Genomic DNA, 25,880 nt, shown 5'->3' on the forward strand with positions numbered 1-25,880 from the left:
GAAAAAATATGTTTTTAGATTTAAAAAAAAATCAAGCTAGAATTATGTGGTTTTCCGGCTATAACAAAATTAGTGTAGCGGTGTATGCTACACTAATTTTGTAGATTACTGATAACATAAGTCACGTGATCAACAACCGGATGTTACAACTACTGGCGGAAAAGACAAAGAAGACGGAACTGTTAAGTATTACAGGACTTTCCACTTCTGTATCTTATTTTTGTTAATGTACCTTAAAAACACAACATTAATAGAGAGAGTATAATTTATTTTTGTTTTGTTTATTTTAGTTTTAAAATCTATGTAATGTATTGAGCATCCCGATACACACTTTATTCCAGTAATGCACACTTGAACCGCCATAAAAAGAAGAGGACGGTCGGGAATGGAAGGAGGATCCTGGCACAGCATGTTTAATGACTTTTCACATGAGCAAATTAATTAACGCGATTTTAATATTTAATGTTTGTGTTTTTTCCAACATTAGTGGAATATTGACAAAGTTTTGCGCACAGTTACAATGGAAACGCAGCTAATGACCTTCAGCATTCACTCCTCCTGGACTAGCATGTAGCAACAGATACACAAAAATACAGGATAACTGAACTTTTTTCTACATTAAAAGTTCCTCTAGGAAGGCATGAGTGGCTGCATTTACATCACAAATCTGCGCATAATTAATAGAATTGAAAGCGGCTGCCCGATTAGTCCTAAACTACGTGTGCAAAACAAATATTTGCCCATCTTCATAAAAAAAACCCTCAGTCAACTAGGGGGAGCCCCTTGGTCTGATTTACAATCTAGTCACAACACAGCAAATGTCTCTGCTCAACAGGAAAGACAATGTGGCAAACGGTTGTAAACATTGCTCCCCATAGCAACTGTCAAGATGGTTTGTTGTTTTGTGACGAGTTAACTGATCCTAGATATGTCAAAAACAATGCATTTGCATACTGGGTCTTCCCTCTGCAAAATGTTGGACCGCAAGTATGCAGCATACTGGTGTTAAGGTGTCACAGGTTGTGCTTTCAGTATGATTCAAATGTGGGGCTTTACTGTACCAGTCTGACGCAGACATTATGAGCAAAATGTCACTTTTGGTGAGAGTCCACCCCCTGGATAACACTTTCACAGTTTTACTGGCACAGTATTTCAAATTACAATTACATGGAAAGAAGTTCCTAAGATGAGAACTTCTGTAGATTGTTTGAAGAATCAGGGGTTGATAACTTAAACATGACCCATTATGCAAAATTCACATCATTTTCATACTTCCATCCATCCATCTCAACTGTTTCCAGCTTAAGTACTTTACACCAGGTGCTTTAGGCTCTGCTTTTCAAAGCAGTATGGTTGTATAATTGCCCATCTTGTGAAAGTGAATTTTAAGTTGGATGTAACCAGCAGCAGCTTATTTTAATTTAAAGTGGCGAGTGGCCTGGCAGAATTGATCAGTCAAATGTGCAAAAAAAAAAAAGTCTTCCATAAACCTAACCTGTTCAATGACAGGATAATGTGTCACCTTTGATGCAATTATGGTCAGCAACCACTGGTCATAATTTATGAAATCCTCCGTACATCGTCAAGCACATCCAAAACAAGTTACCAGGCATAGTAAACTAGCAGTTTGAGCAAGCTATGTCTATAGGATTCTAGTAAGAGGCCCTTGGCCCTCAAGGACTAGAACCAACATGTTAACACTAAATCTACACATTTCTGCATGCACACACCAGCTGTGAGGACGAGCCTGTCTTCGCTCCTGTAGATGAAGAGGATCAAGTCTACGCCTACAAGTCCAAGTCGAGCTACAACTGCAAACAGCTGAGGTTCAGCCAGTTCCGCTACATCCCAACAGAACCAATTGTCCTCCAGCCACCAGTGTTTCCCCATCCTCACCATCCTGGGAAACATCCTTATCATCCTGGGAAACATCCTCACCATCCTGGGAAACATCCTCACCATCCAGGCCAGAAGGGCTACTAAAGAGATTCGTTGCAATCAGGATGTTGTACTCTACTGCTGCACTGACATCCAATCTGTTCCAGGCCTGGAAGTCTGTCCAAAAGTAACTCAATAAAATTACATGTATTAAAGAATTTGTTTACAGCAAGTGTTAGCATTAAGTTCTGACTGTAGTTTTGTAGCCCTAAAATTTTGGTTATGAGGTTTCTGGTAGAGAATATTTGCATGCTAGTTCCCTGAAAATGAAAACAATCTTTGCCTTGATTCAAATATTCCAATGTGCTTTAAGATTTTATCTAAAGCAACTCCACTTCCTGCTTGGGGGGTGAAGTCATGCTTGTGGACTCTTGCCTGAGGGGCGACACACACTCAGGGAAGCTATCCTGCAATTTTTACATGTTCCTCTGCTTCAGCATGCTGGAGTTTTTCCTTTGCATCTGCTTTGGGTGTCTAAACATTCTGTTTTCATCAAGGATCAGAATTATTTTTGCTTCAACTTGCATATGACTATCCACTAAGTCACTTTACTCTATTCAATTGAGAGCAATTGCTCAAATTTGTAGACAAAGGATTGCTTAGGACAAGTTCCTTCAATCTCACCAATGATTGTATTTAAATCAATTTTATAAAGCAATAAAAATTGGTCTTCTCCTTGCCTACAAAATCTAAATACCAGTTATGCCCAGATAGTCATCCAGTTTGTCAGGAATTCAAACAGGTTAATTTGACTTTTGTACCTCTTGTGTCCTGACAATAGAACCTTATCCAGTGTCTCCTTCTAGGTAGTTTTTTTCTTTTTGCTAAGAAACTTAAGTTATGCACCACTGGGATGGAGTGTGGTTCATAACATTTCTACATTAAAAACTTTAATCAAATTCAATTAAATGTATGCGCTCTTGTATTCTACATGTCTATGCTGTGATGGGTTTTTCTTGGTCGTATTAGGCAAGTCTTTGACACACTCAGTATCAGTTCTCTAAACCAGTATACTACCTGTTCATGTGTCAAAACCTATTTGGTTAAACAAAATGACTAGTGGTGAGATCTTGTTTTTGTCTAAAAAAAAAAAAAAAAAACTACACTATGGAGCTGTTTGAAAAACTTGAAGCCCAAAATAAGTTTTTACAGTTGCTTCATGAAATCTGGGCTCAAGAATTGTAAAGTTGGGGAAAACCATCCAGACCACCTTAACTGGCTACTTTTATTGTTTTTATCCTCGTCATTTCTAATACAGAACCTGTTCACACTACAGATTCTACTGTTATGTGAGGATTGGACCATAGAGGGAACAGTAACAGCTTTTATAAAAACAATAAATACATTTTTAAAAATGCTTTAGAAAATCAAACGGAGGAAATATAACTAGTTCTGAACACAACATTTACACCAGGCTCACTTATAGACTATTAAATGGAGACTCTGATATCCGAGTTAAATTGAACCAAATACATTTTTGACGTTTTCAGCTGTCAGTAAATGCACCACAGTGTCAGCCAATCATTTCCCGTTCAGATCGGCGCTGCGTGATGACGTCAGACGCGAGCGTCCGTTCGGTATATGTTTTTAGCCGAAGCTGCGTGTAGCTTGATGTTGCGGGATTTATATCAGAAATAAATAACAGTTGCGTGTTGTTGTCAGAGCGGTGATGAAAGCCAGGAGTCCGAGATGACCTCCGAGATCCTCTCCGCCATAAATATCCTGACCCAACCTCTGGGCGGTGAGTTTCTGCCGCGGTAAATTCTCAGAAATCTGATTCTCACATGGTTTGTGTCCATTCTGCTATAGATTTGTTCCTTTGTTAGTTTGTAGTTTTTGTTTATAAAAGTCCTACGTGATAGTTTTGCCTGTTTCTTTCTCTGAATCTACTGGATAATATTTTTTAACAGTAATTTTGTTTACAGACTCCATAACCCAATTTATTTCTAGTTTTATTTATTTTGCATAATATATGGCAGTTCCAGAGTTTTTTTAGAAATCAGTTTATTGATCTCACTGTTTATTGAGATCAGTTTATCTCAATAAAATGAGATCAGTGTTCAAACTGATCTCATTTTATTGAGATAAACTGAATAAACTCAGTTTATTAACTAATAAACTGTTTATTAATTTATTAATAAAACTAATAAACAGTTTTCTTAGTTGAAAACTGTTTCAAAGTGACTTGAGTTTTCGTTCTGCTTGTGGACTACTCTGCATCCCCAGAACCAAATATGGAGAACCAGCTTTCAGTTCCTATGCTTCTCTAATCTAGAACAAACATCCAGAAAACTGCAAACCTGCCGAAAGACTGAGTTCCTTTAAATAGAAGCTGGAACCCCATCTGTTCCTGAGCTGCCTTGGATTAATAATTGGAGCATTGATCAATTTATTTATTGTATTTTTCCTGATGATGGCATTTGATAACATGTCGTTTTATCAAATGTCTACTGAACACTGCTGAAAATTCTCGTAATTTTATTTCTTCTGGTAAAATTGTGTCTTTATTCTGCTAATAAACAGACACAGGGGGAAGATTGAAATAAGTCACCTTTTGAAAATATGTTTGGTCATTTATAATTTTTTTTTGAAAGGAAAGCTTGGAGGGAGGAAATCAATTAAAATCAGATTTTATTTTTAAGCCAGCCCTAATTTGCACCCTTGCAAGTTTCCAGCGTTTGCAAATAATAGGGATGCATCAATTCACTTTTTTAACTTACAATATGGATATCTGATGTTTAGTATCGGCCAATGCCAATCCGATACAGAAAAAACAGCGCTGAATTGACTTAAAAAGTGTCTTCTTTTTTTAAAAAACAGACATAAATGTACAAACTTACAGATTTGTTTCATAATTTTCCACCGGTATAGCACATTTAATTACAGCTTTGCTAGCTTTGCTAGTTTGCTCTTTGTTTACAAATACAGAGAAAATCAAATGAACAGAACATAGAATATGAAAATGCATGCCTGGGTGTAGACTCTTACAGTAAATACATTGGTACAAAAAAGCAGAAAGCAGATATTGCAGACATGACCAATTTAAAAACATTCTGTAACCTACAACATTCATATGTATTTACAGCTTTTATGTTTGTACTTTTGGAAATAGATACATATAATTCAATTTTCTTAACCAACATGTAAAAAAGGTTGAAGATAATAAAAATGTACACTTGTGAATATGAAATGTGCCATATAATAATTAGATTAATTGATCATACATTAGGGAAAATTTTGTATCAAGATTAAGAATTTAAAGTTTTTACATTCTTTCCAAAACATCTAAGATGGAACTTGCACCTTCTATGATTTACCACCAGGTGGTGCAAAAGGGAAAATTTGACATACGGCTCAATTGAACATTAAATGTAAATACTGTTACACGCTGATCTTCTGCGTTTGCAGCTGCAGAAGCGCCTGCGCAAACGTCGCAGCAGGAGGCCCTCCATGCCGCCTTGGGGGCCAACAGGTCCGTCCTTCTGGAGCGGCTTCGGAGCGACGGCAGCCTGCAGCGGGCGGCGCGGCTGAGGGAGGAGACGAAGGGCGAAGCTGACTGGTACGGCGCCGAGACAGATGACGTCACCTGGAGCTTTGTCCAAGAGTGTCTCCTCCTCCTCCTCGCCTTAACCCGACACCTGACTGAGGAGCTGAAGCGCTTCCAGGAGGCCCCGCCCCCTTCAGGAAGCCTCCGCACGCCGGAAATGGCGCCGCCGCTTCCGCCCGACGTCCTCAGCGTCTCCCAGCAGAAGACGCTGGGCGCAGCGCTGCAGTTCGTGGTTTCTCTGGGCGTCTGTCCCTACCTGAGCGCCGGGGTCGGAGTCCCACTGGGCCGCAGGTGGGCGTTCTTCTTCTTCTTTAATTTACTGGCAGTTTTAAAATAGCTTTTAGGTGTGCACGATATAGCCTTAGAATCTTACCACGATATTTTGTGGTACTAACAATAAAAAACGTATTTTTTCAGTAATTATATGCCTGTGACTGCATTGCACAGGATTCAAACACAAATATTGTTCTGAAAAAACATTACAATTTAAAACAAGCTTCTTCAGGGAACCACTTAATTAAACAAAAGTGTGATTTATATAACAAAAAAACAGCAATTGCATTCAATTATACTTTCAAACTTACGGATATTTAGTAAATTAAATAAATATTTAATTTCTTTAATTAAATTAAGTTTTTATTTATTTAATTTTTAAAATATTATTAGAATTCGTGATTTAAATAACATTTTCCCATGTTATATGAAATAACAATGGCAAATGTAACATTTCCAAGCATCCTGACAGTTTTTTTTAACATCCAACAATAAATCGAAATTATCATGATCAGAAGTTTTTCATAATAAATGACAAATGGTGCAATAAATGGCCACACCTATTACTGTCATCTTCTGAATTGGAGTGCGAACCAGAGTTGAAACCCAAACTTTTTGTCATGTGAGACAAAATTGTCGAGTCAGAAGTACTCGAGCCCTCAGATTAATCGTTCTAAACTTCATGATTGTTTAATTAGGTCTGCATTCGGTGCTGTGGTGGAAAAGCTGATCCGGAGGGAGGCGTCGCCCCCGGCGGGTCGCCGTCTGCTCACCACAACCAGAGTCCTGCTGCAGGTGGCTGAGATGGCGACTCTTGCCACGCTGGTGTTCAGCAGACATCTAGGGGACGTGATGGCAGCTCTGTGCCAGCTGGGCTACGAGCCGCACCGAGAGGACCACAGGGTGGGTTTACCTTCTTACATGCTGCTGCGACCCAAATACGCTTTTTTTTTTTTTTTTTTTTAACTAAATGCCAGCTTCTTCTGGCTTTTTCACTAAAAAACAGAAGCCCTGATCTCTGCCACTTCCAAATGTGGAACTAAATCAGATCTGATAGTTGTCCGATCTGCAGTCTTAACAGCCATGTTGCATTTTATCCAGCTTTTAAAGGGACGGTATTATGTGTTTTCCAGGCACATCATGGCATTTTATACCAATCAAGTAACTATATTACCTTCAATTATTATAAAAAGTCTGTTTATAAGAAATTTTACGTCCTGATTTAACACCTTGAAATTGGACCTCTGTCTCTTTAAGAAGCTCCTGTTCTTCCTGAAATGCTTCCTACAGGATATCATCACATCTCTCCTCCATTAACCCTTTAACAAAGTTTTTACCATCGTTTTACTGAGTAGTAGCTTCTATTATGAGCATAGTTCCACCAGGTATTTGCTAATTGCTGCTGGCTAGTCTGAAGGAGCTGAGTTAGAAACTGCAGCTCTGAGGAGGACCTGTGTCTTGGAGGCGGAGCTAGGTCCAACCAGGCATTTTGCACAGCTGAAGGGTTGCCATGGAGATTGCAGGATTTCTCAAACATGCATGACAGAATCAGAGCAAAACTCCAGGTTTGTTTTTAATGAGGGAATGACATTATAACACGATGCAAAGCTCAAAAATTTTTATTTTACATGATGTTGCCCCTTTAAATCACTGATGTGAGACATGCATCATAATTCTCGATGTGCTAAATCCAAATATAAACAACGGCTAAAAATTCTGATTACAAACTTATGAAAGAAGTGTGAATGTAGTGCAGACCGTTTCAGTCCTGCTGCTTTAGTTTCTGTTTATCCTCCCTGATGCAGCCACTCAGCACAGAGGAGAGTCGGTCGTGCAAAGAGGCGCTCAAGAATCTGCTTGGAAAAGTTTACCAGCCGATCGTCGCCAAGGAGCTGCTGGTCCTGCAGGGTGGACCCAAACAGGTGCCGCTTCGTGTTCTGACCCAAATGTTGTTTTTGTTGTGCAGAGAACAGATTCGTCCATCACATGCTGATTACGTATTGGGGCTGCAACAATTAATCCACTAAATTTAGTAATCGATTTATCATTACCTAGCATATACAGACTCAAGAAAAAGTAATTTGCAGAAAGAACAAAGAGCAGTAATTAAGCCAAAACTGTACAAAATATACACTCATTTAGCATTCAAGAAAAAAAATTCATCAAGTGGCATTTATAGCGTTGCCTGGTTCAAATTTAGTTAAATCTCCTATTAAGTAACTTTTGCTACCTAGCAATTAATTCATTAATCAAAACATAATCACCAGTTCAGCCCTACAATTTCATGTAAAGTCATGAAATGACTGAACTTTTTGATTAATTCTTTGCTACAAATAATCAACCTTTTCCTGAAGGAAAGCTACAATATTGTATTTTAGGCAATAAAATTTTTATTTTATTAGTTTAAAAAGGAATTTTAATTATTTATTTGCATTTTTATGCAGTTCTAAAATTACATAAATTAAGCTTAAGAGTTAAAAATCCAATTTTCTTTTGTTTGATTAATTGTCAGAATAATCAATTACTAAAATAATTGTTATCCCTGTGATGTACATGTTGCATCATGTTGATACATTATTGCAGAAGAATCCATCTGGAATGAATTAATGACCAGACTGGATTCCTCTAAGAAAAGCTGCAGCCATCAACATGCAGGAAATGGACGATGAAAGAAAAGTTTTTTTGGATTTCAAAAATTTTGAATAAACTTCTGAATTATCCACCAATTTAAAAAAAATAAAATGATCATACCTGAAAACATCAGAAATTTTCTATCAGATTTTGAAGCTTTCCTTTAAATCTTTTTTTGCTGATCTGAAAAATCCTGACAGATATTGAACTTATGGCTGCAGTGATCTATTTTGTCCACATGATGGCAGCAAAAATGAGTTGAAAACCATGACTCTTCACCAACAGATTCCTCAAACTGTGGTTGTTTTTGACCTTTTTTTGTCCAAAACATTATTCTAGTGCAGGAAATTAGCTTCCATTTAAATAAAAATAAAACATAATAATAGGATCAGTAATAATAATAAAACAGAAAGCAAAACCAGCAAGAAAACATGTTTTGTTCTCCAGTTTTTCAAGGCGGTTCTTGTTTTCCTGTTCCTTGAGCTTTGATGAAACTTGTGTTGGTTCCATGGATCATTATGCTCCTACATGCTGCTTTTGGATTCACATCCCTCTCCTCTCTGCTTGCTTCCAGTCAGGTCCACCTGGGAGCTCCAGAGCCGCTCTGGGATCAGCGCCGGCCTGGCTGAGGCGTCTCTGCGGTCAGCTGCTGTCTGAGCGTCTGATGCAGCCCAACGGCGTGCAGGCGGTCGTCAGAGCCATCCTGGAGGGAGGAACAGGTGAGGAAGAGGAGAAGAGATAATGTGCAAATAATCCTTCAGGTTTCCATCAGCAGTAGCGGAGCTAGACTGTTACCATTCTCATCTGCCCAGAGGGCAGATGAGAATGACAAGAAATATATATTTAATAACTAAAGGAAAACTAAAATAACTAAAGGGACATATATATATATGATTACTAAAATTATATCTATATATTAAATGGAATTAAATGAAAATAATAAATGCTGCTTCTGTAAACCGCTCATCAACTTCCATTTTCCTCCTGCAGGGGGCGACTCGGATTGGAGGAAATGTGACGCTGTGGCGCGGATCCTGGCTGCCTGCCCTCAGCAGTCGGCCTCAGCGGACGGATACTTCAGGCTGGTCTGTCCTCAGGTCAGCATCACGGTTTCCTCTGCAGGGTGACGCAGGCAGCACGTCGTCCATCTGAGCAGACACAGACTCAGGGTTTCTGCTGATCAGATCGTTTTCCTCCAGCTGCTTGATGGTGCTGCAGGTAGACTGCTGCACCTGTACCTCGTTATAGCTAACCCCATCCCTCATTTCTGCCTGCGGTTTGGATCAGCAGGAACGCAGACTTGCATGGAAAGCAGTCTGCACTGGAAACCTTCCTTAATTCTTTGATTAGCCGCTATAGCTAGCAGCTACTCCTTCTCAGAAATATCCACCTATCTTCCTTGCTAACCGACCTGCAGCGGTTAGCAAGACACACCCCTGAAAGCTTTTCATTCCGCCGTGTCGACATACCTGCCAGTACTTGTTGATTTATTGTATTTCTGTTTATTGTGCTGCAAACCTGTGTAATCTTTATTTGTCTCAGTTTGTCCGTTGCAACCTTTTTAATACTGCTTATAAATATTTGTGGCTTAAACGAATTGATGCTCCTCAGATTCTTGATCTCCTGCATTTCCGAGACAAACTGACAGCGCAGCAGTTCCAGCGAGTCACCACCAGGGCGGCGCTCTCTATGGTCCAGGAAAGGCCCACCTTCGCTCAGCAATACCTGCTGGCCCCACTGCTAGCCCCGCTGCACCGATGCATCACCGCTGCAGGTCAGTAACATGTCCGCAGACTGGCCTGATGTTCAAATAGTTACTAAAGTAACTAATAAGTAATTGGTAGTTTAAAATATCTAAATATTCAGATGGGTCTTTTTAAGGGGGTCAATGCAGCTAAAAAGAGAAAGAAGAAACAAGTAAACAACGTAACACCTGCACTGAGAATTTGGTTGCCACGGTGATTCTCTCCTTTAGGCTCAAACAAACCGCCACTGTACAAAAACTATAAATCATATTTTAGTATCTTTAAATAGTGAGGGTCAGAATCCTCACTATTTAAATGCTTCTGTCTTTTAAAAAAAGATTTTTTACTGATTTTATATAATATTCTAATTTTAAATGTCAAGTTTTCATTAACTCTAAGTGGAAAATCACCATAATAAACGGAAATAAAGGATGTTTGTGAAACAACTGTTTGTGATTAATATACATAATGCGTTTTTTCTTAGTGGTAAGTTTTCTGAATTAAATGGGGTTTTCAGTTATATTCTAATTTATTACATTTTAGCTCTTAAATAAACCCATAGCCTTCATCACCGTCTCTTGTGTTTGTTTTGTAGTTGAAGAGCATCCGCACGTCGCTGTGGAGGAGTCGGATCTCACTCGCTGTTTGGAGGATGTCTACAAGGTGCAACAATCTGAAAAAAGTCTTCTTTCTTTTTATTTATGATTTTTCTGAGAAAAGGGAACTGAAATAAGTTGTATCTGATAAAGAGATCCATAAGATCCACTTTAACACTCATTCTTAGAAAATGTCTCCTGAATTAGAACTGGACAATAATCAATAAATATCAATATGGTGATACAGAAATCATCAATAATACATTTTTAAAAATATTCTATATATATATATATATATATACTGCTTAAAAAAATAAAGGGAACACTTAAACAACACAATATAACTCCAAGTAAATCAAGCTTCTGTGAAATCAAACTGTCCACTTAGGAAGCAACACTGATTGACACTAATTTCACCTGCTGTTGTGCAAATGGAACTTTGTACAGAACAAAGTATTCAATGAATATTTCTTTCATTCAGATCTAGGATGTGTTATTTGAGTGTTCCCTTTATTTTTTTGAGCAGTGTATATATATATATATATAATAGTGAACTCCGATCCAGAACTGCACAGCATTCAACTCCTCAGTGCGAGTTAAGCTAGGTTGGTGACTTCAACTAACTCACTCAATCTTTGGTTACCTAGCAACAACCTGCTGGGTAAGAAGCAGTTTCAAGTTCCCCCCAAACTCTGTTTTCCTTAACATGTAGATGTGCTGTGGAATTAGGTGTGCTTCAGTTCAGTTAAAAAAAAATAAGGCAACACACACCAACTCCCGGACATATCATCAGTAGAGCAGGAGTTAAAATTAGCTAATCAACTTATTAATAATTGCATGATTAATATTAAGTCTGAAGATGTAATATTGTGCAGGAAATGTTTTGTGTGTTTTTCGGTGTTGAATTCTGATACGCTAGTGGAGCTGTTGTCCGTTAGTTGTTATGGCAACGGGTCTGCATGTAGTGCAGTTGACATAGGGAGAGAAAAAAGAATACTACCAGGGGTTTTGAGTTATTCTCCAACAGTTTTTCTGCGTTCTTTTTCCATTTACTGTGGCGCACTGCACTAAATTAATAACACCTACATCTTCAGGTTTCATTTTGTTAACGCCGTTGTTCTACCGCAGCAGCATGGCTACCAATGGCAAGTAAAAGAATAGTCTATTTTTGCCCTCCAGCATTGTGCGGATGCACAAAATTTCCAAATGTAAACAATACAATACAACTTGTCTACAAAAAATGTTTTGTTTTTTTGTAGAAAGGACATAGGAGTCCTTTGTGGTAGTCGGAAATTATAATTTCCATGAGGGAAAAAATAAAGTATCTTATCTCATCTTATCTATATACAGTGTTGGATGTGATTATTGATGCTTCAGGGTGACATTGTTCACATTTTTCTTTGTGGGTCAGATCTGGGTCGTTGGAAACAGTCCGTCTCCGACTCTCCTCGCGGCACTCCAAGACGTTCTTCCCGTCATCTTCACGCTTTTCTGCTTCACCAAACAGAGCATCTCCCATCTGCGGTGAGTTTTAACTGGAAATCTTCTCCGCTGTGTCTCGGCAGCGAACGTAGAAATAAATCGTATGTCTTCTCTGTGCACCACAGCGCCCCCTGTCAGGAGATCCTGCTCTGGTTCCTGAAGCATTCGGAGACATCTGCAGCTCTGCCGTTGCTCAGGCAACTCTCTGGCCTGAGGGAGCGCGGGAACGACGTGGCGGCGGCGTTCCACTTCACGGCGGGCGGCGACGGCGGCGTCAGGCTCGTCTGCAGACAGACCTGCAGGTGACGATGCAGAGCTGAGTTGTAATCATCTGAGCGGTTTCTAGCTTTCAGCGTAACTCTAGAGTTTCTGCTGTTATCGTAGCGATGAGGATGAGGAGCTGTACGAGAAGCTGTCCGGGGAGCAGTGGAGGCTGGAGTGTCTGGTGCAGCTGCTGGCCCAACTCAGCGACTCCGACCTGGCCGGGGATTTCTTCCTGGACCTGCTGCAGGTACCAAAAGGACCGCCATCACGGAAAAACCTGCAGACCGCAGAGTTAAAACAAAGAGAAGAAACTCTCCAGCATACAGCAAAGGACTAAGGCCAATGAAATTTCTGTTGCAGGAGCTGACTGGTTGGGCAGCTGCTGTAGATGAAGAGCTGAAGGATGAAGAGGAGGTGGATGTGGCGGCCATGACGCTTCTGGAGGTGGAGCAGCAGCTGCTGGGTGGAGCTGAGAGGCGAGCAGAGAAGTTAACTCTGCTTCAGGCGCTGGCTGTGATGGTGGAGAGTCTGGAGCAGGAGCAGCTGCTGAGGAAAACCTCACAGGTCAGAGGATGAAGGGAAGGATGGCTGGAGAGAGAGGGAGGGAAAAAAGGGTGGATGATTGAAGAAAGAAGATGGATGGATAGAACTTTTACCAAGATTCATCTGTTCTGGTTGCAGGTTGTGGACTTCATGGTGTCCCTGCTCCAGAGGGCCTGCGTTGGGCTGGATGGGACCTCGGCGCCAGGTGTTGGGAACCCAGTGGAGAGCCAGACGCTGAGCATGGGGATGGGCCTGGTGGCGACGCTCCTGTCTGCACCTCAGGTACAAAATCCCTCAAACCGCTAATGGAATTAATCAACTTACGATTAATTACCAATAAATGGTTTATTAGATTAAAATTAGCTCCAATCGATGAACTAATAACATCCGCTTAGACCGTATGTCATTGTTGTAGTTTGGCCGCCAACCTGCAGAGGGCGCCGCTGGTCATCCTTAACAGAAGCAAAAACAAAGATGGCGGAGATCTCACAGCACGAGATGGAGAAACGGTCCAAACAGGGTCCGTTGTGGGGTGGAAAAAGCATTTTTTTCCGGTTCTGTTTAGAAATATAAACACTCGCCAAGCTCTTTAAGTTAAGTTTTTTCTTATTAACGCTCATTCAGCGGAGCAGCGTCAAATTTTCAACTAAAAATGAATGCTGTGCTACGAAGGTGAGAATGTGATGACAGAAAGCATATCGCCGAAAAATTGTAACATGATAGAAAACAAATTTTAGGGCTTGTTGTGAGTTATTTCGCTTGATGGATAAAAGTTTTAACATTCTTCCCAAAGCAACTACAGACGGTGCTTCTGTATGAATATCTTTCTTTTAATTAAGGATTAAGTTTTCATCTTTTATTCTTATTTTCAGGAACCTGAAGTTCCTGTTATGTTGAATTCTCTAATTATCGCTAAGTTTAGTATTTAGTTAAACACTTCTGTTTAGTCAGTCAGTATTGAATGCAGCTGATAAAATTATATTAAAATGTAATTACCGTATGTATTTCTTTTTAATATTATAAATATGTTATTTTATGTGTTTTGATGATGAAAAAATATGTAATGTTTGTTACTGGTTTCACAACTGGAGACTGTATAATGTTTTTGTGACAAACCATCTTATCGCAATAAGCAATAAATCAATTAATCGTATGGCAAATTAAAACAAACTGAAAGGTATATTAATGAAAAAGAATTGCTATTTATGGCTTTGATTGTCAACCCTCAGAAGACTCAGGTTTTTAAGAAAATAGCCACTTACAACTTAATTAAGATTGATCAACTTTAGATCAACTCATTAATCAATAACATGCATTTCTTATCAGCAGTTGATTAGTTTTCTGGTTGTTTTTTTCCTACCTTTGCCTCATCAGATCAGCGCTGAGGATTATTCCTGCATGTTGAAGTTGCTCCGGCCACTGGAGACGCTGTCCCAGCAGCATCCCGATGTCGTCATCCAGGAGCTGGCGTCCAACCTCAGAGCCGTCATCGCCACTCACGGCGCCCACCGACCTGAAAACCTCGCTGATGCTGCTCGTTGCCGTGGGAACCCCGACGAAACGACGAAGAACAGCAAAGCGAAGAGTGAAGAAAGAAACCAGCAGACGCCAGTCAGCAGGCTCCCACAGCGCCCCAGTCCGCCATCCAGATCCGGTGACCCTGATCCAAGTAACAAATCACTCTCTGATTGGCTGCTGGAGGCGTGCGACCCAGACGTGCCCACCCGAGCTGTCGCCCTGAGAGTCGTGACCCGGATGGTGCAGCGCAGACACCCAGAGGCCGTCCAGGCTCAGGAGAAAGTCCTCACGGTTCGTAGACTACTGACGAATTTTTTCATAACGTTTCTTCTTCTTGTTCAGGTAGGGATGGGCGATATGGCATAAACATAATCTAAAGTCTTTAACGCATTAATATTACATAAAGCAGATCAGTCGCATTTTGACCTATAAGCCTCTCTCCTCTGGGGGGTTACCAGGGTATCAGCAGCGCGTTACATGGCTCTGTACTGCGGTCAACAGTGTAGAGTCACAACATGTGAGTGAGGAGAGTCAAGTTGGTGAGCTCAGCTGAAAATTTCACTTTAAAAACACAGAGAAGGGGGCGTGCTGTGGTGGCGCAGGGGGTTAGCACGCCCCATGTTTGGAGGCCTTAGTCCTCGACGTGGACATCGCGGGTTCGACTCCCGGTCCCGACGACCTTTACCGCATGTCTTCCCCCTCACCCTCCTTCCTGTCTGCCTACTGTACAAAAAATACGAGCCACTAGCGCCGCAAAAACTCTTCGGAGAAAAAGATGGAAAAAAAAAAAAAAAAACACAGAGAAGAACGTTTCCATAAAAACTATCACCGAATCACAGCCAGTTAATATTTAACATTTTCAAGTTAAATATTGAATATCCTTTACGTTTGAAACAAAATTACTTTCTGAATTTGAAAACCTGGAAAACTGAGATATTTAGTTTGAGACAAAAATAAAACATTATTTTTAAAATGTAGATTTTAAAAATAATGATAACGAACCTTTGTTGAGTTTCAGATTCGAATCCAGGAATTTTCCAGGTTGTAATTCCTAGATTCAGGAGTTCTTGTTTGCTTTGTGGTCCGAACGCGAGTATCAGCAGGTTTCCCGTTTCATCCTCGTCTCCTGGGACATTCATAATGGATGAGGCAGTCTTCCTCAGCGGGACGCCGCTGCCCTCCTGGGGGCTTGTTAAGGAAGAGATGCCCCTTATTTAGGGATTCCCTTTAGCTCCAGGCCCCTGCTGATGCTGCAGAAACCCCCGGTATTGATCTTCCTCTCCGGTTTTTTTCTCCTCGGATCAATCATCTGTTTTATTCTCTCTGATGTTTGTTGACTTGATGATCCTCGGTCCGGATCTCCATAATTCCCCGTCTCTCTGTGTCCTGTCCAGCTCTTTCTGGAGAACCTGGAACATGAAGACTCATTCGTCTACCTGTCGGCCATCCAAGGTAACGCCTCCGCTCTCGTGTTTATTTTTATAACTCTCTGTATATGGAGTAATTTTAAGGTTACTTCAGCTAGCTGTTAGCTTTTTCTAGCTGCTGGCTTTCTGTTGACGCCATCTTGCTGTTAGTTTCCTTTTAACTTGCAGCTTGCTGTTAACTTCCTCTTTTCTTTAGCTAGATGTCAGCTTTATGTTACCTTTGGCTTGCTGTTAGCTTTGTTATAGCTTGAAGCCTGCTGTTAGTTTCCTTTTAGCTCACAATAACAGAGACTGAGTCCGAACTGCTTTCAGGTCTGGCCGTTCTGGCTGAGTCCTACCCGGGTCGGATCCTGGAGAGGCTCCTCCAGGATTTCCAGCGCGGCCCGTCGCTCCCTTCGTCCAAGCAGGAGCGCTCCCTGGAGACCCGGCTGAAGGTCGGGGAGGTTCTGATGCGGGCCAGCAGAGCGATGGGTGAGTATCAGACAGAGTCCGTGTGGCTCGTTTGTTTCAGTCCATTAATGAGACATTAATTGACTTTACATTAACATTAGAATTTACTAAATGGATACACAACAACTTAAATAAACCATTTTGATAAAAAGTTTTTGCGCTGAGGTGGTTTTTCAGCTGCATCCAAACAGTTTTATTTCGTAAAACCGAAATGGAAACACATTTTTCACATCACACGAACAGCCGAATGTTTCTACTGACGAAAAACAGCCAAGAAGATGGCAGGAAGTGGTCCACTTCATTCAGCCATTATACAGCAGTAAAACCAGCTGACCAAACCTGCTGGAACTCCACTAGGGTTGCTAGGTAACGGCATAGTTCCCAATGAATGTGACTCGATAATTGAGAGGTTTTTGACATATTTTTGGTGTCATTTTCCAAACACCAAAAAACATTAACTTATGGCCGGTAAAACAGCTGTTATCGTTTTTTTTAGTTTTTTAAGTTCTTGAGCTGCTTTTAGAGGCAGCAGAGACACAAATAGAAGAACAAAAACGTGCAAAATGTTACTTTGGGCCTCCTTTAAGGGATGTGAATAAACCTGTTACAATAACAAATTTTGCTGCACCATAAATTGTCCCAGAAGTTGAGACAGTTTTAAAATAATATAATGGTAATGGCATAATAATAATAAAAGAACACATTCTCAAAGATCAATTAACTTTAATTTCTAATGAAAATGTAACACTGGTGCTGGAAGATATTCTAAATATCCAAAATAAATAAACAAATCAACCGAAACAACAAATAAAATCCATTATAAAGCTTCTGTAAACAAAATTGTCCTTCAAAAAAAGAGCTTGTTGAAACCAAAGCACCAGACTGAAGACTTCTGTCATCCAGTTTTTGGTAGAAAGAGGGAAAGAAGAAATGATAAATAATGCAAGTGGAAATTATCGAGCTCATTTTAATTATCGTGATTAATTGATTTATGCATATGGCCGTCGCCAAACGTCCCATAAGAGGGACGTGGATATCTATTCAGAGGAGGCGGCCATGTTGAAATTATTCAGCTTGAAGCAGGTTTGCTCCTGCCGCTGGCTGTGGAACCAGCTGTGTTCGTGGGAGACACAAAGCACAGAGTCGCCTGCAGCTGCTTCTGCCAAGCAGCGCTGAGGCGTCCAACTGACCGACGGGAACACAAACACAGCATTGACCCTTCCTTACAGCGTGCATCGAACCCAACCACAAATTCACTTAACATTTTCAATGCAGAATTCCTACAGAGGAGTCTGCAAGTTTCTCTGCCAGAAACTAGGAACAAACCAGAAACGGAAAACTAGGCTTTGAACGTCCAGTCGATCAAGAAAACCTTCTAATTAGAAAATCACAGCTTGGCCAAAAAGACACATTTTGGCCGGTTGGGATGTTGGAGTCAAACGCAGCAGCTGTCCGAGAGGCAAACTGAAGCTCCTTCCAACCTCCATGCAGGGATATAAACACCCCGATTGTCCCAGAAAAGTGGCACGATGGGAATCTGGCACACAGAACCAGAGCTGAGTCAGAAAAATACATAAATGAACGCAGCGAAACACAGCATCTCGTCTGACTGAAGAGAAATTTAAGCTTCTGCTGATGCTTGTGAGATGATTACTGTGCAGGAAAAATGCACAAAAATGCAGGATCAAATGTCGACATGTTTGGCTGAAATGGAGATAAGCCAGAAAAAGTTATCAGAAATGTTCAAATCTGCATCTGACACTTGAACTCTCATCTTTCAAGCCTTTTATGAATCTGGAACGTAAAAGTCTACATCATGACAGAGCTTATTAATTAATTAATTTATTCAGTCTATCAAATAATTTGTAATCCATACTTCTGAATAGGGCTGGACGATAAAACAATATATATCACAATAGACATGATTAACATCAATGGTTACCTAGCAACTCACTCGTTCTTTGGTTACCTAGCAACTCACTCGTTCTTTGGTTACCTAGCAACTCACTCGTTCTTTGGTTACCTAGCAACTCACTCGTTCTTTGGTTACCTAGCAACTCACTCGTTCTTTGGTTACCTAGCAACACCTTTCACAGTAACTTGCGCAGCAGCAGTTTAAAATTCTGCTGCTATTCTTCATAACTGCTTAAATATAAAAAACAGCAGCATGAAGTGAAAACTGAATAAAACAGATAATGTCACACCACCAGTTTGGCTACATTTCAGATATTTATGACAAACTTCTAAATTTTTGATATTTATTCGCATGAAATGCTTTTGTCATGATACGTTTCTCAGCCATATTGTTCAGCCCTGCTTCAAAACACAGCAGCAATTTAAACGACTTGACTCAAAACATACAGGTAGTATTTATGTCTGTCATGCTCATCAAATTAAACTAAATTATGCCTTCATAAATCGCTACAACATATAAAAAAACACAGCAGAAAGAAAACAAAAATACCAAATCCTAGACATTTGAAGTTTTTTTATGGGATCTGGTTTGAAAGAGTCTCGCCCGATGCTGCATGTGTTTGTCCTCCAGGGGAACTGGCGCCGCACCTCGGCCGCCCTCTGCTGGGCGTCTTCCTGCAGGGAACCAGAGATCCGGACCAGAGTGTCCGGGCCAGCAGCCTGTCCAACCTGGGGGAACTCTGCCAGAGACTGGACTACTCTCTGGGACCGCTGGCACAAGAGGTGAGAACGTCGCTGAAAAATTTTATATATTTCACGTTTCAATCATGCTTTTCCAATATTCTAACAAAAATCTGCTTTATTTTATGCATTTGTTCAAGATTAGCAGATTTTATAGAATATTTGTAGCTTAGTCTGACTAAAACTCTGCTATACATGTCAAAGTATAATTCAACTAAAACATTTATTGTTCACAAGGGAGTGAAAAGTTACTAAAATACAAGAAATGTTATTTAAAAGGCAACAATGCAAAAGAACAAAATCTTACCAAGTATATTTGTTTAGTTTCTAGAAGTAACTTGCTTTGTGTCAATAATTCCTTTATTGATGGGAAAAAATGCTAGTTCCATTGACAGATTATTTCATTTACATGGGAAAATGTCTTGTCACAAGTGAATTTATCTGCCAGTGGAAGTAGCCCTTTTAACTTGATATTAAGTAATTATTTATTTAAAACAATCTCTAATATCTTGCTGAAAAGTTACTTGTAAGTTAGTTTAGTCTTATTTCAAGTGTAATAAGGTATCTGGACTAGAAACTAGACAAAAATTCTTGGTAAGATTTTTGTTTCTGCAGTGAGATGAAAGAATAATAACTTACTGGGATTTTTTAAAGATTTTTTGCAGTGCAGATTTTTCTGCTCAAGACCCCAAACGTGTTGAGTTGTGACCAAAGTGGGGTCCTCACCCCAACTTTTGGAAACACTGAGGTAAAGGTCGTGTCCCTCCGAGTAAAGATCCGCTGCAGATTAAATGTTATTGAGATATAAAAATAGTTTTCAAACACAAACTGTGAGGCTCAGCTGCCTCTGCCGAGGTCTGCGGCTCCGACGACGGCGCTCCGCGTTCGCTGAATGAGCTTCAGTGTCAGCTGGATGAACAAGACGCTTATTCATAAACCTGTGATCTTTTTCACACTGACAACGCCATGTGCATCAGGAGTTTATAGTCGGAAACTTTTCACAGCTTTTGCACAGTCATGGTTTTAGTTTGATTTTTTTTCTCTCTTTTTTTTACAGATATCAAACAGTCTAAAGTCTGTGAAATATTCAGAAACCTCTCAATTTAAATCACTTTCATGTCTAAATCTTCAATATTTTCAGTTCATACACCAAGACAAATATCAATGTCTACAAGTACATCTTAAAAAACTTAAAGTGCCATAAAGAAAGTTAAACATTCTCAGACAGTAAAGCTCTCCTGCGATCATGGCTTACGGATGATGCGAATCCAAATTTAATTGTCTTAAAAGATGTGAAGACTGTCTCAAAGTTTTAGCTAAGACTGCTGCAATAAGTAATGAATTAATTAATTACATGATGAATTAAAATCAGCTCAATAATTCCCATTTGGACAACAATCGTTAAAGAGATTCCCTTTAATATCGTTAAAATTTAGAAAAATGCTGCAGACATTTTGACACAAAGCACAAAGTGTTTTTTTTAAATCTGAAATATTAACTGGTGCTGTTGGTAGTTTTATTTTTCTTTATGAAACAATGTAATTTTTAAATAATAGTTGTTGGAGCCAAACATAGTCAGACCAGGGACCACATATCACCCTCAGCCACACTTTGGACGCCACAAAAATGATGCTGTGAATTCAGAATTTCTTTTTCTTTAGCCTTCATTTCCACTGAGTCCTGATGGTTTCCTGCCTCTTCCTGCTGTGAATATTTAATGGTAACAAGTTTTATTTTAAATTATTGTTACGTGTAGCTGAGCTCGTGTCTGACTGCGCTGATTAAAACGGATCGGGAGGCCGAGGTGAGGAGAGCCGCCGTCCACGTCATCGCTCAGCTGCTCAGAGGCCTCAGCGACAAAACCACCCAGGTGACAAAACTCTGCAACGCACCACGTCACCCTGCACTGCAAAAACACCAAATATTACCAAGTATTTTTCTCTAGTTTCCAGTGTGAGACTTGAAATAGGACAAAAGTAACAGACATGTAGCAAAATATAGGAGATTAAGTAAATAATTCCTTAATATTGATGAACTGAAACTAGATTTGTTTCAGTTATAAGACATTTTCTCATGTTCCAAGTGAAACAATCTGCCAGTGCATCTAATCATTGTTAATTAATCATTGACGAAAAACAAGTTTCAATATGTTACTGAAAAGTTGCTTTTGAGTTAGTTAGATATTAAGATATTTGCACTAAAAACTAGACAATAATACTTTAAGATTGGGAGGTTTTACAGTGAATCCAGATTATCTTTACTGTCATTCAGCAAAACATTAGAGATGCACTAGAGAACGAAATTACGAGACATATTAGGTCACAAATAGAAACCAGCTGATAAACTATAAAATAATATAAAAAGTAAAATAAATAACATGGAATAACATTTAAAAATCAAAAACTGTATAAATATAAATGCTAACTTTTGCAATTTGTGCAAGAAATATATCGGAAATATATGCAAAACAATTAAAAACATGTAGATAACATTAGATTATTAAACTTTAAGTTCACCTAAAGTTAAATAAGCTGCATTAAAAGCTGATTCTGCAGGATATCAGCAACATGCAACACTTTCTGGGTTTTTATTTGTAAAAGCCTGTCATTTTCTTTCTGCTTCATGCTTATAAGCTGCTTTGTGTTGGTTTCTCATCTAAAATTGAAACTTGCTGTCCTGATGTTGGGCTTTGTGTTCGGAGGAAACTTCCTGACCTGCAGGTGAAACTGAGACGCTCACTGTTTGTTCTGCTTGTCAGATCCTCAACATAATGGATGTTTCTTAAACTCCACGGCTTGTAATTTTCCACCTGGTGGAAACATCTCAGGTGTGTTTGTGTTTTCCTTTATTTTTGTTTCCTGCCTCGGGGTCAGAAACCTTAGCATGACCTCTTCTTGTTTCCTGCGGCTCTTCAGACAACTGAATGGTTTGATGTTATGGCATCTCTGGCGCTTTTAGGTTAGTAGGTTTCAAGAAAATCCCTTCAAACTTTGAGAAAATTTTAACTCTTTATATCAATGTGCTCAAATTAACGTCTAATCTTAGATTTAATTCCAAAACATTGTTGCTGAAATTGCTGATTGCTTTCTGTTTTTAAGCTTTTGGAATTAAAGAAAAAAGGAAAAGTGGATGTTGTTCGATAGTCCCCAGTAATTCAAACTGTATCTGAAAGTTATGAAGATATTAATTGTTACAATTCTGCCTTTTTTTCATAATTTAAAGTTTTTAAATTCTTTTCTTACCTTTGGGAAAAAAAAGAACATGCAAATAAATCAGTTCAAATGTGGCTCAATCAAGAATAAAGTGCAGCGATGTTGGCATACGGAGTGCCAAAAGTGGAAAAATTAAACAAGAAATGCATCATTAGATTATGAAATAAATGTACCATGAAATAAATATATGTTTAATTAAATGTTTGAATAATTTAAACCAGTGGAACTCAGCAGATCAGAGTTTTATAGATAAAATTATTTCATGGTATCGCTATAGGAACAGGAAACATTAAGCAATAAAATATGCATTTAATTCTTATTCTGCTTCAGTTATTCTACGTTTTGTTTCAATGATTTGCAAATGTAATATATAGTCTATTAAAAAATTATCTAAATATTTAAATTAAACATTTATTTCATGGCACATTTAATTAATAATTTAATGATGTAGCTTTTTATTTTGTCCCTTTTGGCTCTCCATATTGGTGGTGATATTTTTTACCATGTTTACAAAATAAGATGAAAATTGATGGGATTTTGGTGGAAGAAGTAAAAGAACTAAAGCTCCGTATCTTAGCCGTACTTTCCATTAAAATCCTTGTTCAAAGTTTAAACAGCTGATAGAAATTTGGTTTTTATTTGACTAAATTAAGGTTTTAATTCATTTTACACTTTTCACACAATCACAGTCTAAGTTTGATGGATTTATATCCAGATTTTTCTCACAGGATGTTCAGATTATTGATGTCACTCTAGATTCTGACCCTGTGAAATATTCAGATTTTTTATTTTATTTGAACTGATTTCATTCCCCCAGTTTTATCTCCACCTGTACAGTTAACTTATCAAAACGAAGGTACTTTTCTCTACTTTCACCCAGTGTTTCTGTCAGTGCTGTAGGACTTACAGTTTTCTGTTAAATCAACCCGGAGTGCTGAGAGCTCACACGTAATCTCTCATTCACTTCCATTATATTCAGGGTCTGAATGTTTTCCTTCTCTCATATTTGTGACAAAAAACACTGTAGACTCATAAAAATGTACGTGTTCGGTCACCAGAAGGTTCTGACATTTATGGGTCAAGAATTGTTTCAGTATAACTTAAAGTTTTTACGCAGCAGCTGAGGTTTAAGACGACTGGGATTGCGTCACCATAGCAACGAGTGGCAGCTTTTTGAATATGGGGGCTAAAATGATCTCAACTGGGGGTAAAACAGCATTTTTCACAGATATGATAGAAAACAACATTGACATGGAGGAGTTTGTAACCCCGCACTGTTGGACTCTGCAAGAGATTTTAAAACTTTAACCTTTTCGTTTCTTAGTTTCTTCAATGCCAGATCTGATGAATGTGTTTGAAAAAGGGAATGGAGACATCGAAAAGCGAGAAAAACTTCACTGAAACAGAGAAATGAAGATCTTTCAATCTAAAAGTATTATTTCCTTGGTCTGCTCTCCTTCGCCCTGACCTTTGTGTACCTGCTCAGGTGTGCTGTGGCTCCTGCTGTCTTCCAGCTGTGGGTTCTGGTCCAAGTCCTGTCATCACTGCAGAACCAGCTGGACTGTAATAACAGAGGGATGTGGGAAAAGTAAAAATAGGGCAAAGGTCAAAGTAGGGAAGGATAGAGTGATGGTTAAAAGACGGGAGCCAAAGTGAGAGCAAAGATGGATGGACAAAAATCGTTAGAGGTGAAACCTGAGATTTCCTCCACAGCACCAGCTGCGTTTCATGTTGACTGTAAAGTCGCATAAATTAGAATTATAAAAATAGATTTGCTTAATATAAACATGCCGATTTGGGGGGGAAAAATATATCGAAGTTGGTAAAACTGCAATGAAAAGGGTTTTTTGCAGCCATATGATCAACAGCCGGATGTAGCTACTGGTGCAAACAACAAAGAAGACGTCATAATATTTAAACAATAAAGTCATAATACGAGAATAAAGTGGAGATAAAGATAAGTCAGTATTATGAGAATAAAGCCGGAATAATATGAGAAGTCATAATATTTCCCAAAAATAAAGTAAATATTACAAGAATAAAGTCATTATGGCTTTATAATGACTAAACATGCCATATTATTTAAATTATTATATTATTTAAACTTTTCCTTGTGTGACTTCATTCTGGTAATATTGACTTTATTCTTCTAGCTTTATTTAAGGTTTTTTTTTTAATTGTTCTTTCTTAGTATGGCTCCAATACTCCATTTTATTTTGGAAAACCGTTTAATGTTCTGTTGAACCACAGCAGTTTGTTACATTTGTGAAAGAGATTAAAAGTTAATTTCCACCTCCTAGCTACTGATTTGCTCATTTTTTATCCAGTCACATCATAACCAAATACTTTTTGGGTTAATAAATATGGTTAAAATAAAATTCAGGAAACGGCTATAGCCCTGCTCTGTTTGCCTCCTGCAGGTCCTCAGCGACGTTCTCCTGGACCTGTACCGGGCCCTGAAGCTGGTGGTCCGCTCGGACCCGGACCAGGCGGCCGTTCTCCACGCGCAGCTGGCTCTGGAGGAGCTGGACGACGTGATGAGGAGGTTCGTCTTCCCAGAGCAGAAGCTGGAGAAGAAGATCGTCGTCCTGCCGTAGAAGCTGAAATGAGTCGGGACAATAAAGGATAATTCTGTTCTGTCCAATTTGTTTTTCATCTAGTGTCTTTCTCTACTTAGTATTTTACTTTTTTAAGTTTACTTCAGGTTGGCAGGCAGATACTGGCAGTTATCAGACTTGAAAATTAAACCATAACTTGGTTAATCCCAGTTAATATATTTTCACATAGAGCCAAGTTAGTTTTAAAATTTTTTTCTAAATAAATAAAATCGGTATTGTTTTTACCAAGGTGATTTTTGACTTTACAGTGTTTGATTTGGAAAATGAGATTTTATTTTTTACCATAATTCTGGTTTCTAGCACAAAGATCTTAGTTCACTTGAATTAAGATTAAACTAACATAAGTAGCTTTTCAGCAGGACATATGAGAGTTTGTTTTCATCCATCCATCCATCCATTTTCCGTTCACCCTTGTCCCTAATGAGGTCGGGAGGGTTGCTGGTGCCCATCTCCAGCTACGTTCCGGGCGAGAGGCGGGGTACACCCCGGACAGGTCGCCAGCCTGTCGCAGGGCAACACAGAGACAGACAGAACAAACAACCATGCACACACACACTCACACCTAGGGAGAATTTAGAGAAACCAATTGACCTGACAGTCATGTTTTTGGACTGTGGGAGGAAGCCGGAGTACCCGGAGAGAACCCACGCATGCACAGGGAGAACACGCAAACTCCATGCAGAAAGACCCCGGCCGGGAATCGAACCCAGGACCTTCTTGCTGCAAGGCAACAGTGCTACCAACTGCGCCACTGTGCAGCCCTAGAGTTTGTTTTAAGTCATTAATTCCTTAATATTGATTTTAAAAAGTACTAGTTTCACTGTCACATTATTTCACTTATAACATGGGAAAATGTGATAAGTAAAAAAAAATCTGCCAGTGCAACAAGTACTTTTTAAAATCAATGTTAAGGAATTATTGACCTGAAACAAGCTCTTGTATCTTGCAGAATGGTTACTTCTAAGTTAGTTTTGTCTGAAT

At 39.2% G+C, this 25,880-nt stretch overlaps 1 protein-coding gene across 2 annotated transcripts; it reads left to right on the forward strand.

Moving 5' to 3' along the window:
- The first annotated feature begins 3,487 nt into the window (after positions 1–3,487).
- tango6 (transport and golgi organization 6 homolog (Drosophila)) lies at positions 3,488–24,923 on the forward strand. Of its 2 annotated transcripts, none has more exons than XM_028001321.1 (19): positions 3,488–3,679; positions 5,347–5,776; positions 6,457–6,661; positions 7,564–7,680; positions 8,964–9,108; positions 9,380–9,486; positions 10,001–10,163; positions 10,730–10,797; positions 12,142–12,254; positions 12,338–12,514; positions 12,597–12,723; positions 12,837–13,040; positions 13,158–13,301; positions 14,394–14,828; positions 15,932–15,989; positions 16,277–16,435; positions 18,960–19,111; positions 20,826–20,939; positions 24,702–24,923. In XM_028001321.1, the coding sequence occupies exons 1-19, from the start codon at positions 3,628–3,630 to the stop codon at positions 24,876–24,878; spliced, it is 3,147 nt and encodes a 1,048-aa protein (XP_027857122.1). In that variant the 5' UTR covers positions 3,488–3,627; the 3' UTR covers positions 24,879–24,923. The 2 variants fall into 2 exon arrangements, with proteins under 2 accessions (XP_027857122.1, XP_027857132.1); XM_028001331.1 differs by having other exon boundaries at positions 3,489–3,679; positions 5,353–5,776.
- Positions 24,924–25,880: the final 957 nt, after the last annotated feature.

The sequence above is a fragment of the Xiphophorus couchianus genome, chromosome 2 (genome assembly GCF_001444195.1).
Source record: "Xiphophorus couchianus chromosome 2, X_couchianus-1.0, whole genome shotgun sequence".
NCBI lineage: Eukaryota > Metazoa > Chordata > Actinopteri > Cyprinodontiformes > Poeciliidae > Xiphophorus > Xiphophorus couchianus.

What these genes read in the sequence shown, in the direction of transcription:
- tango6 (XM_028001321.1), top strand. Translation starts at nt 3,628, where the DNA reads ATGACCTCCGAGATCCTCTCCGCCATAAATATCCTGACCCAACCTCTG. An exon ending in TCAGGCTGGTCTGTCCTCAG is followed by an intron (nt 9,487 to 10,000) that starts GTCAGCATCACG and finishes GATGCTCCTCAG; the next exon opens with ATTCTTGATCTCCTGCATTT. An exon ending in TGCTGAGGAAAACCTCACAG is followed by an intron (nt 13,041 to 13,157) that starts GTCAGAGGATGA and finishes TTCTGGTTGCAG; the next exon opens with GTTGTGGACTTCATGGTGTC.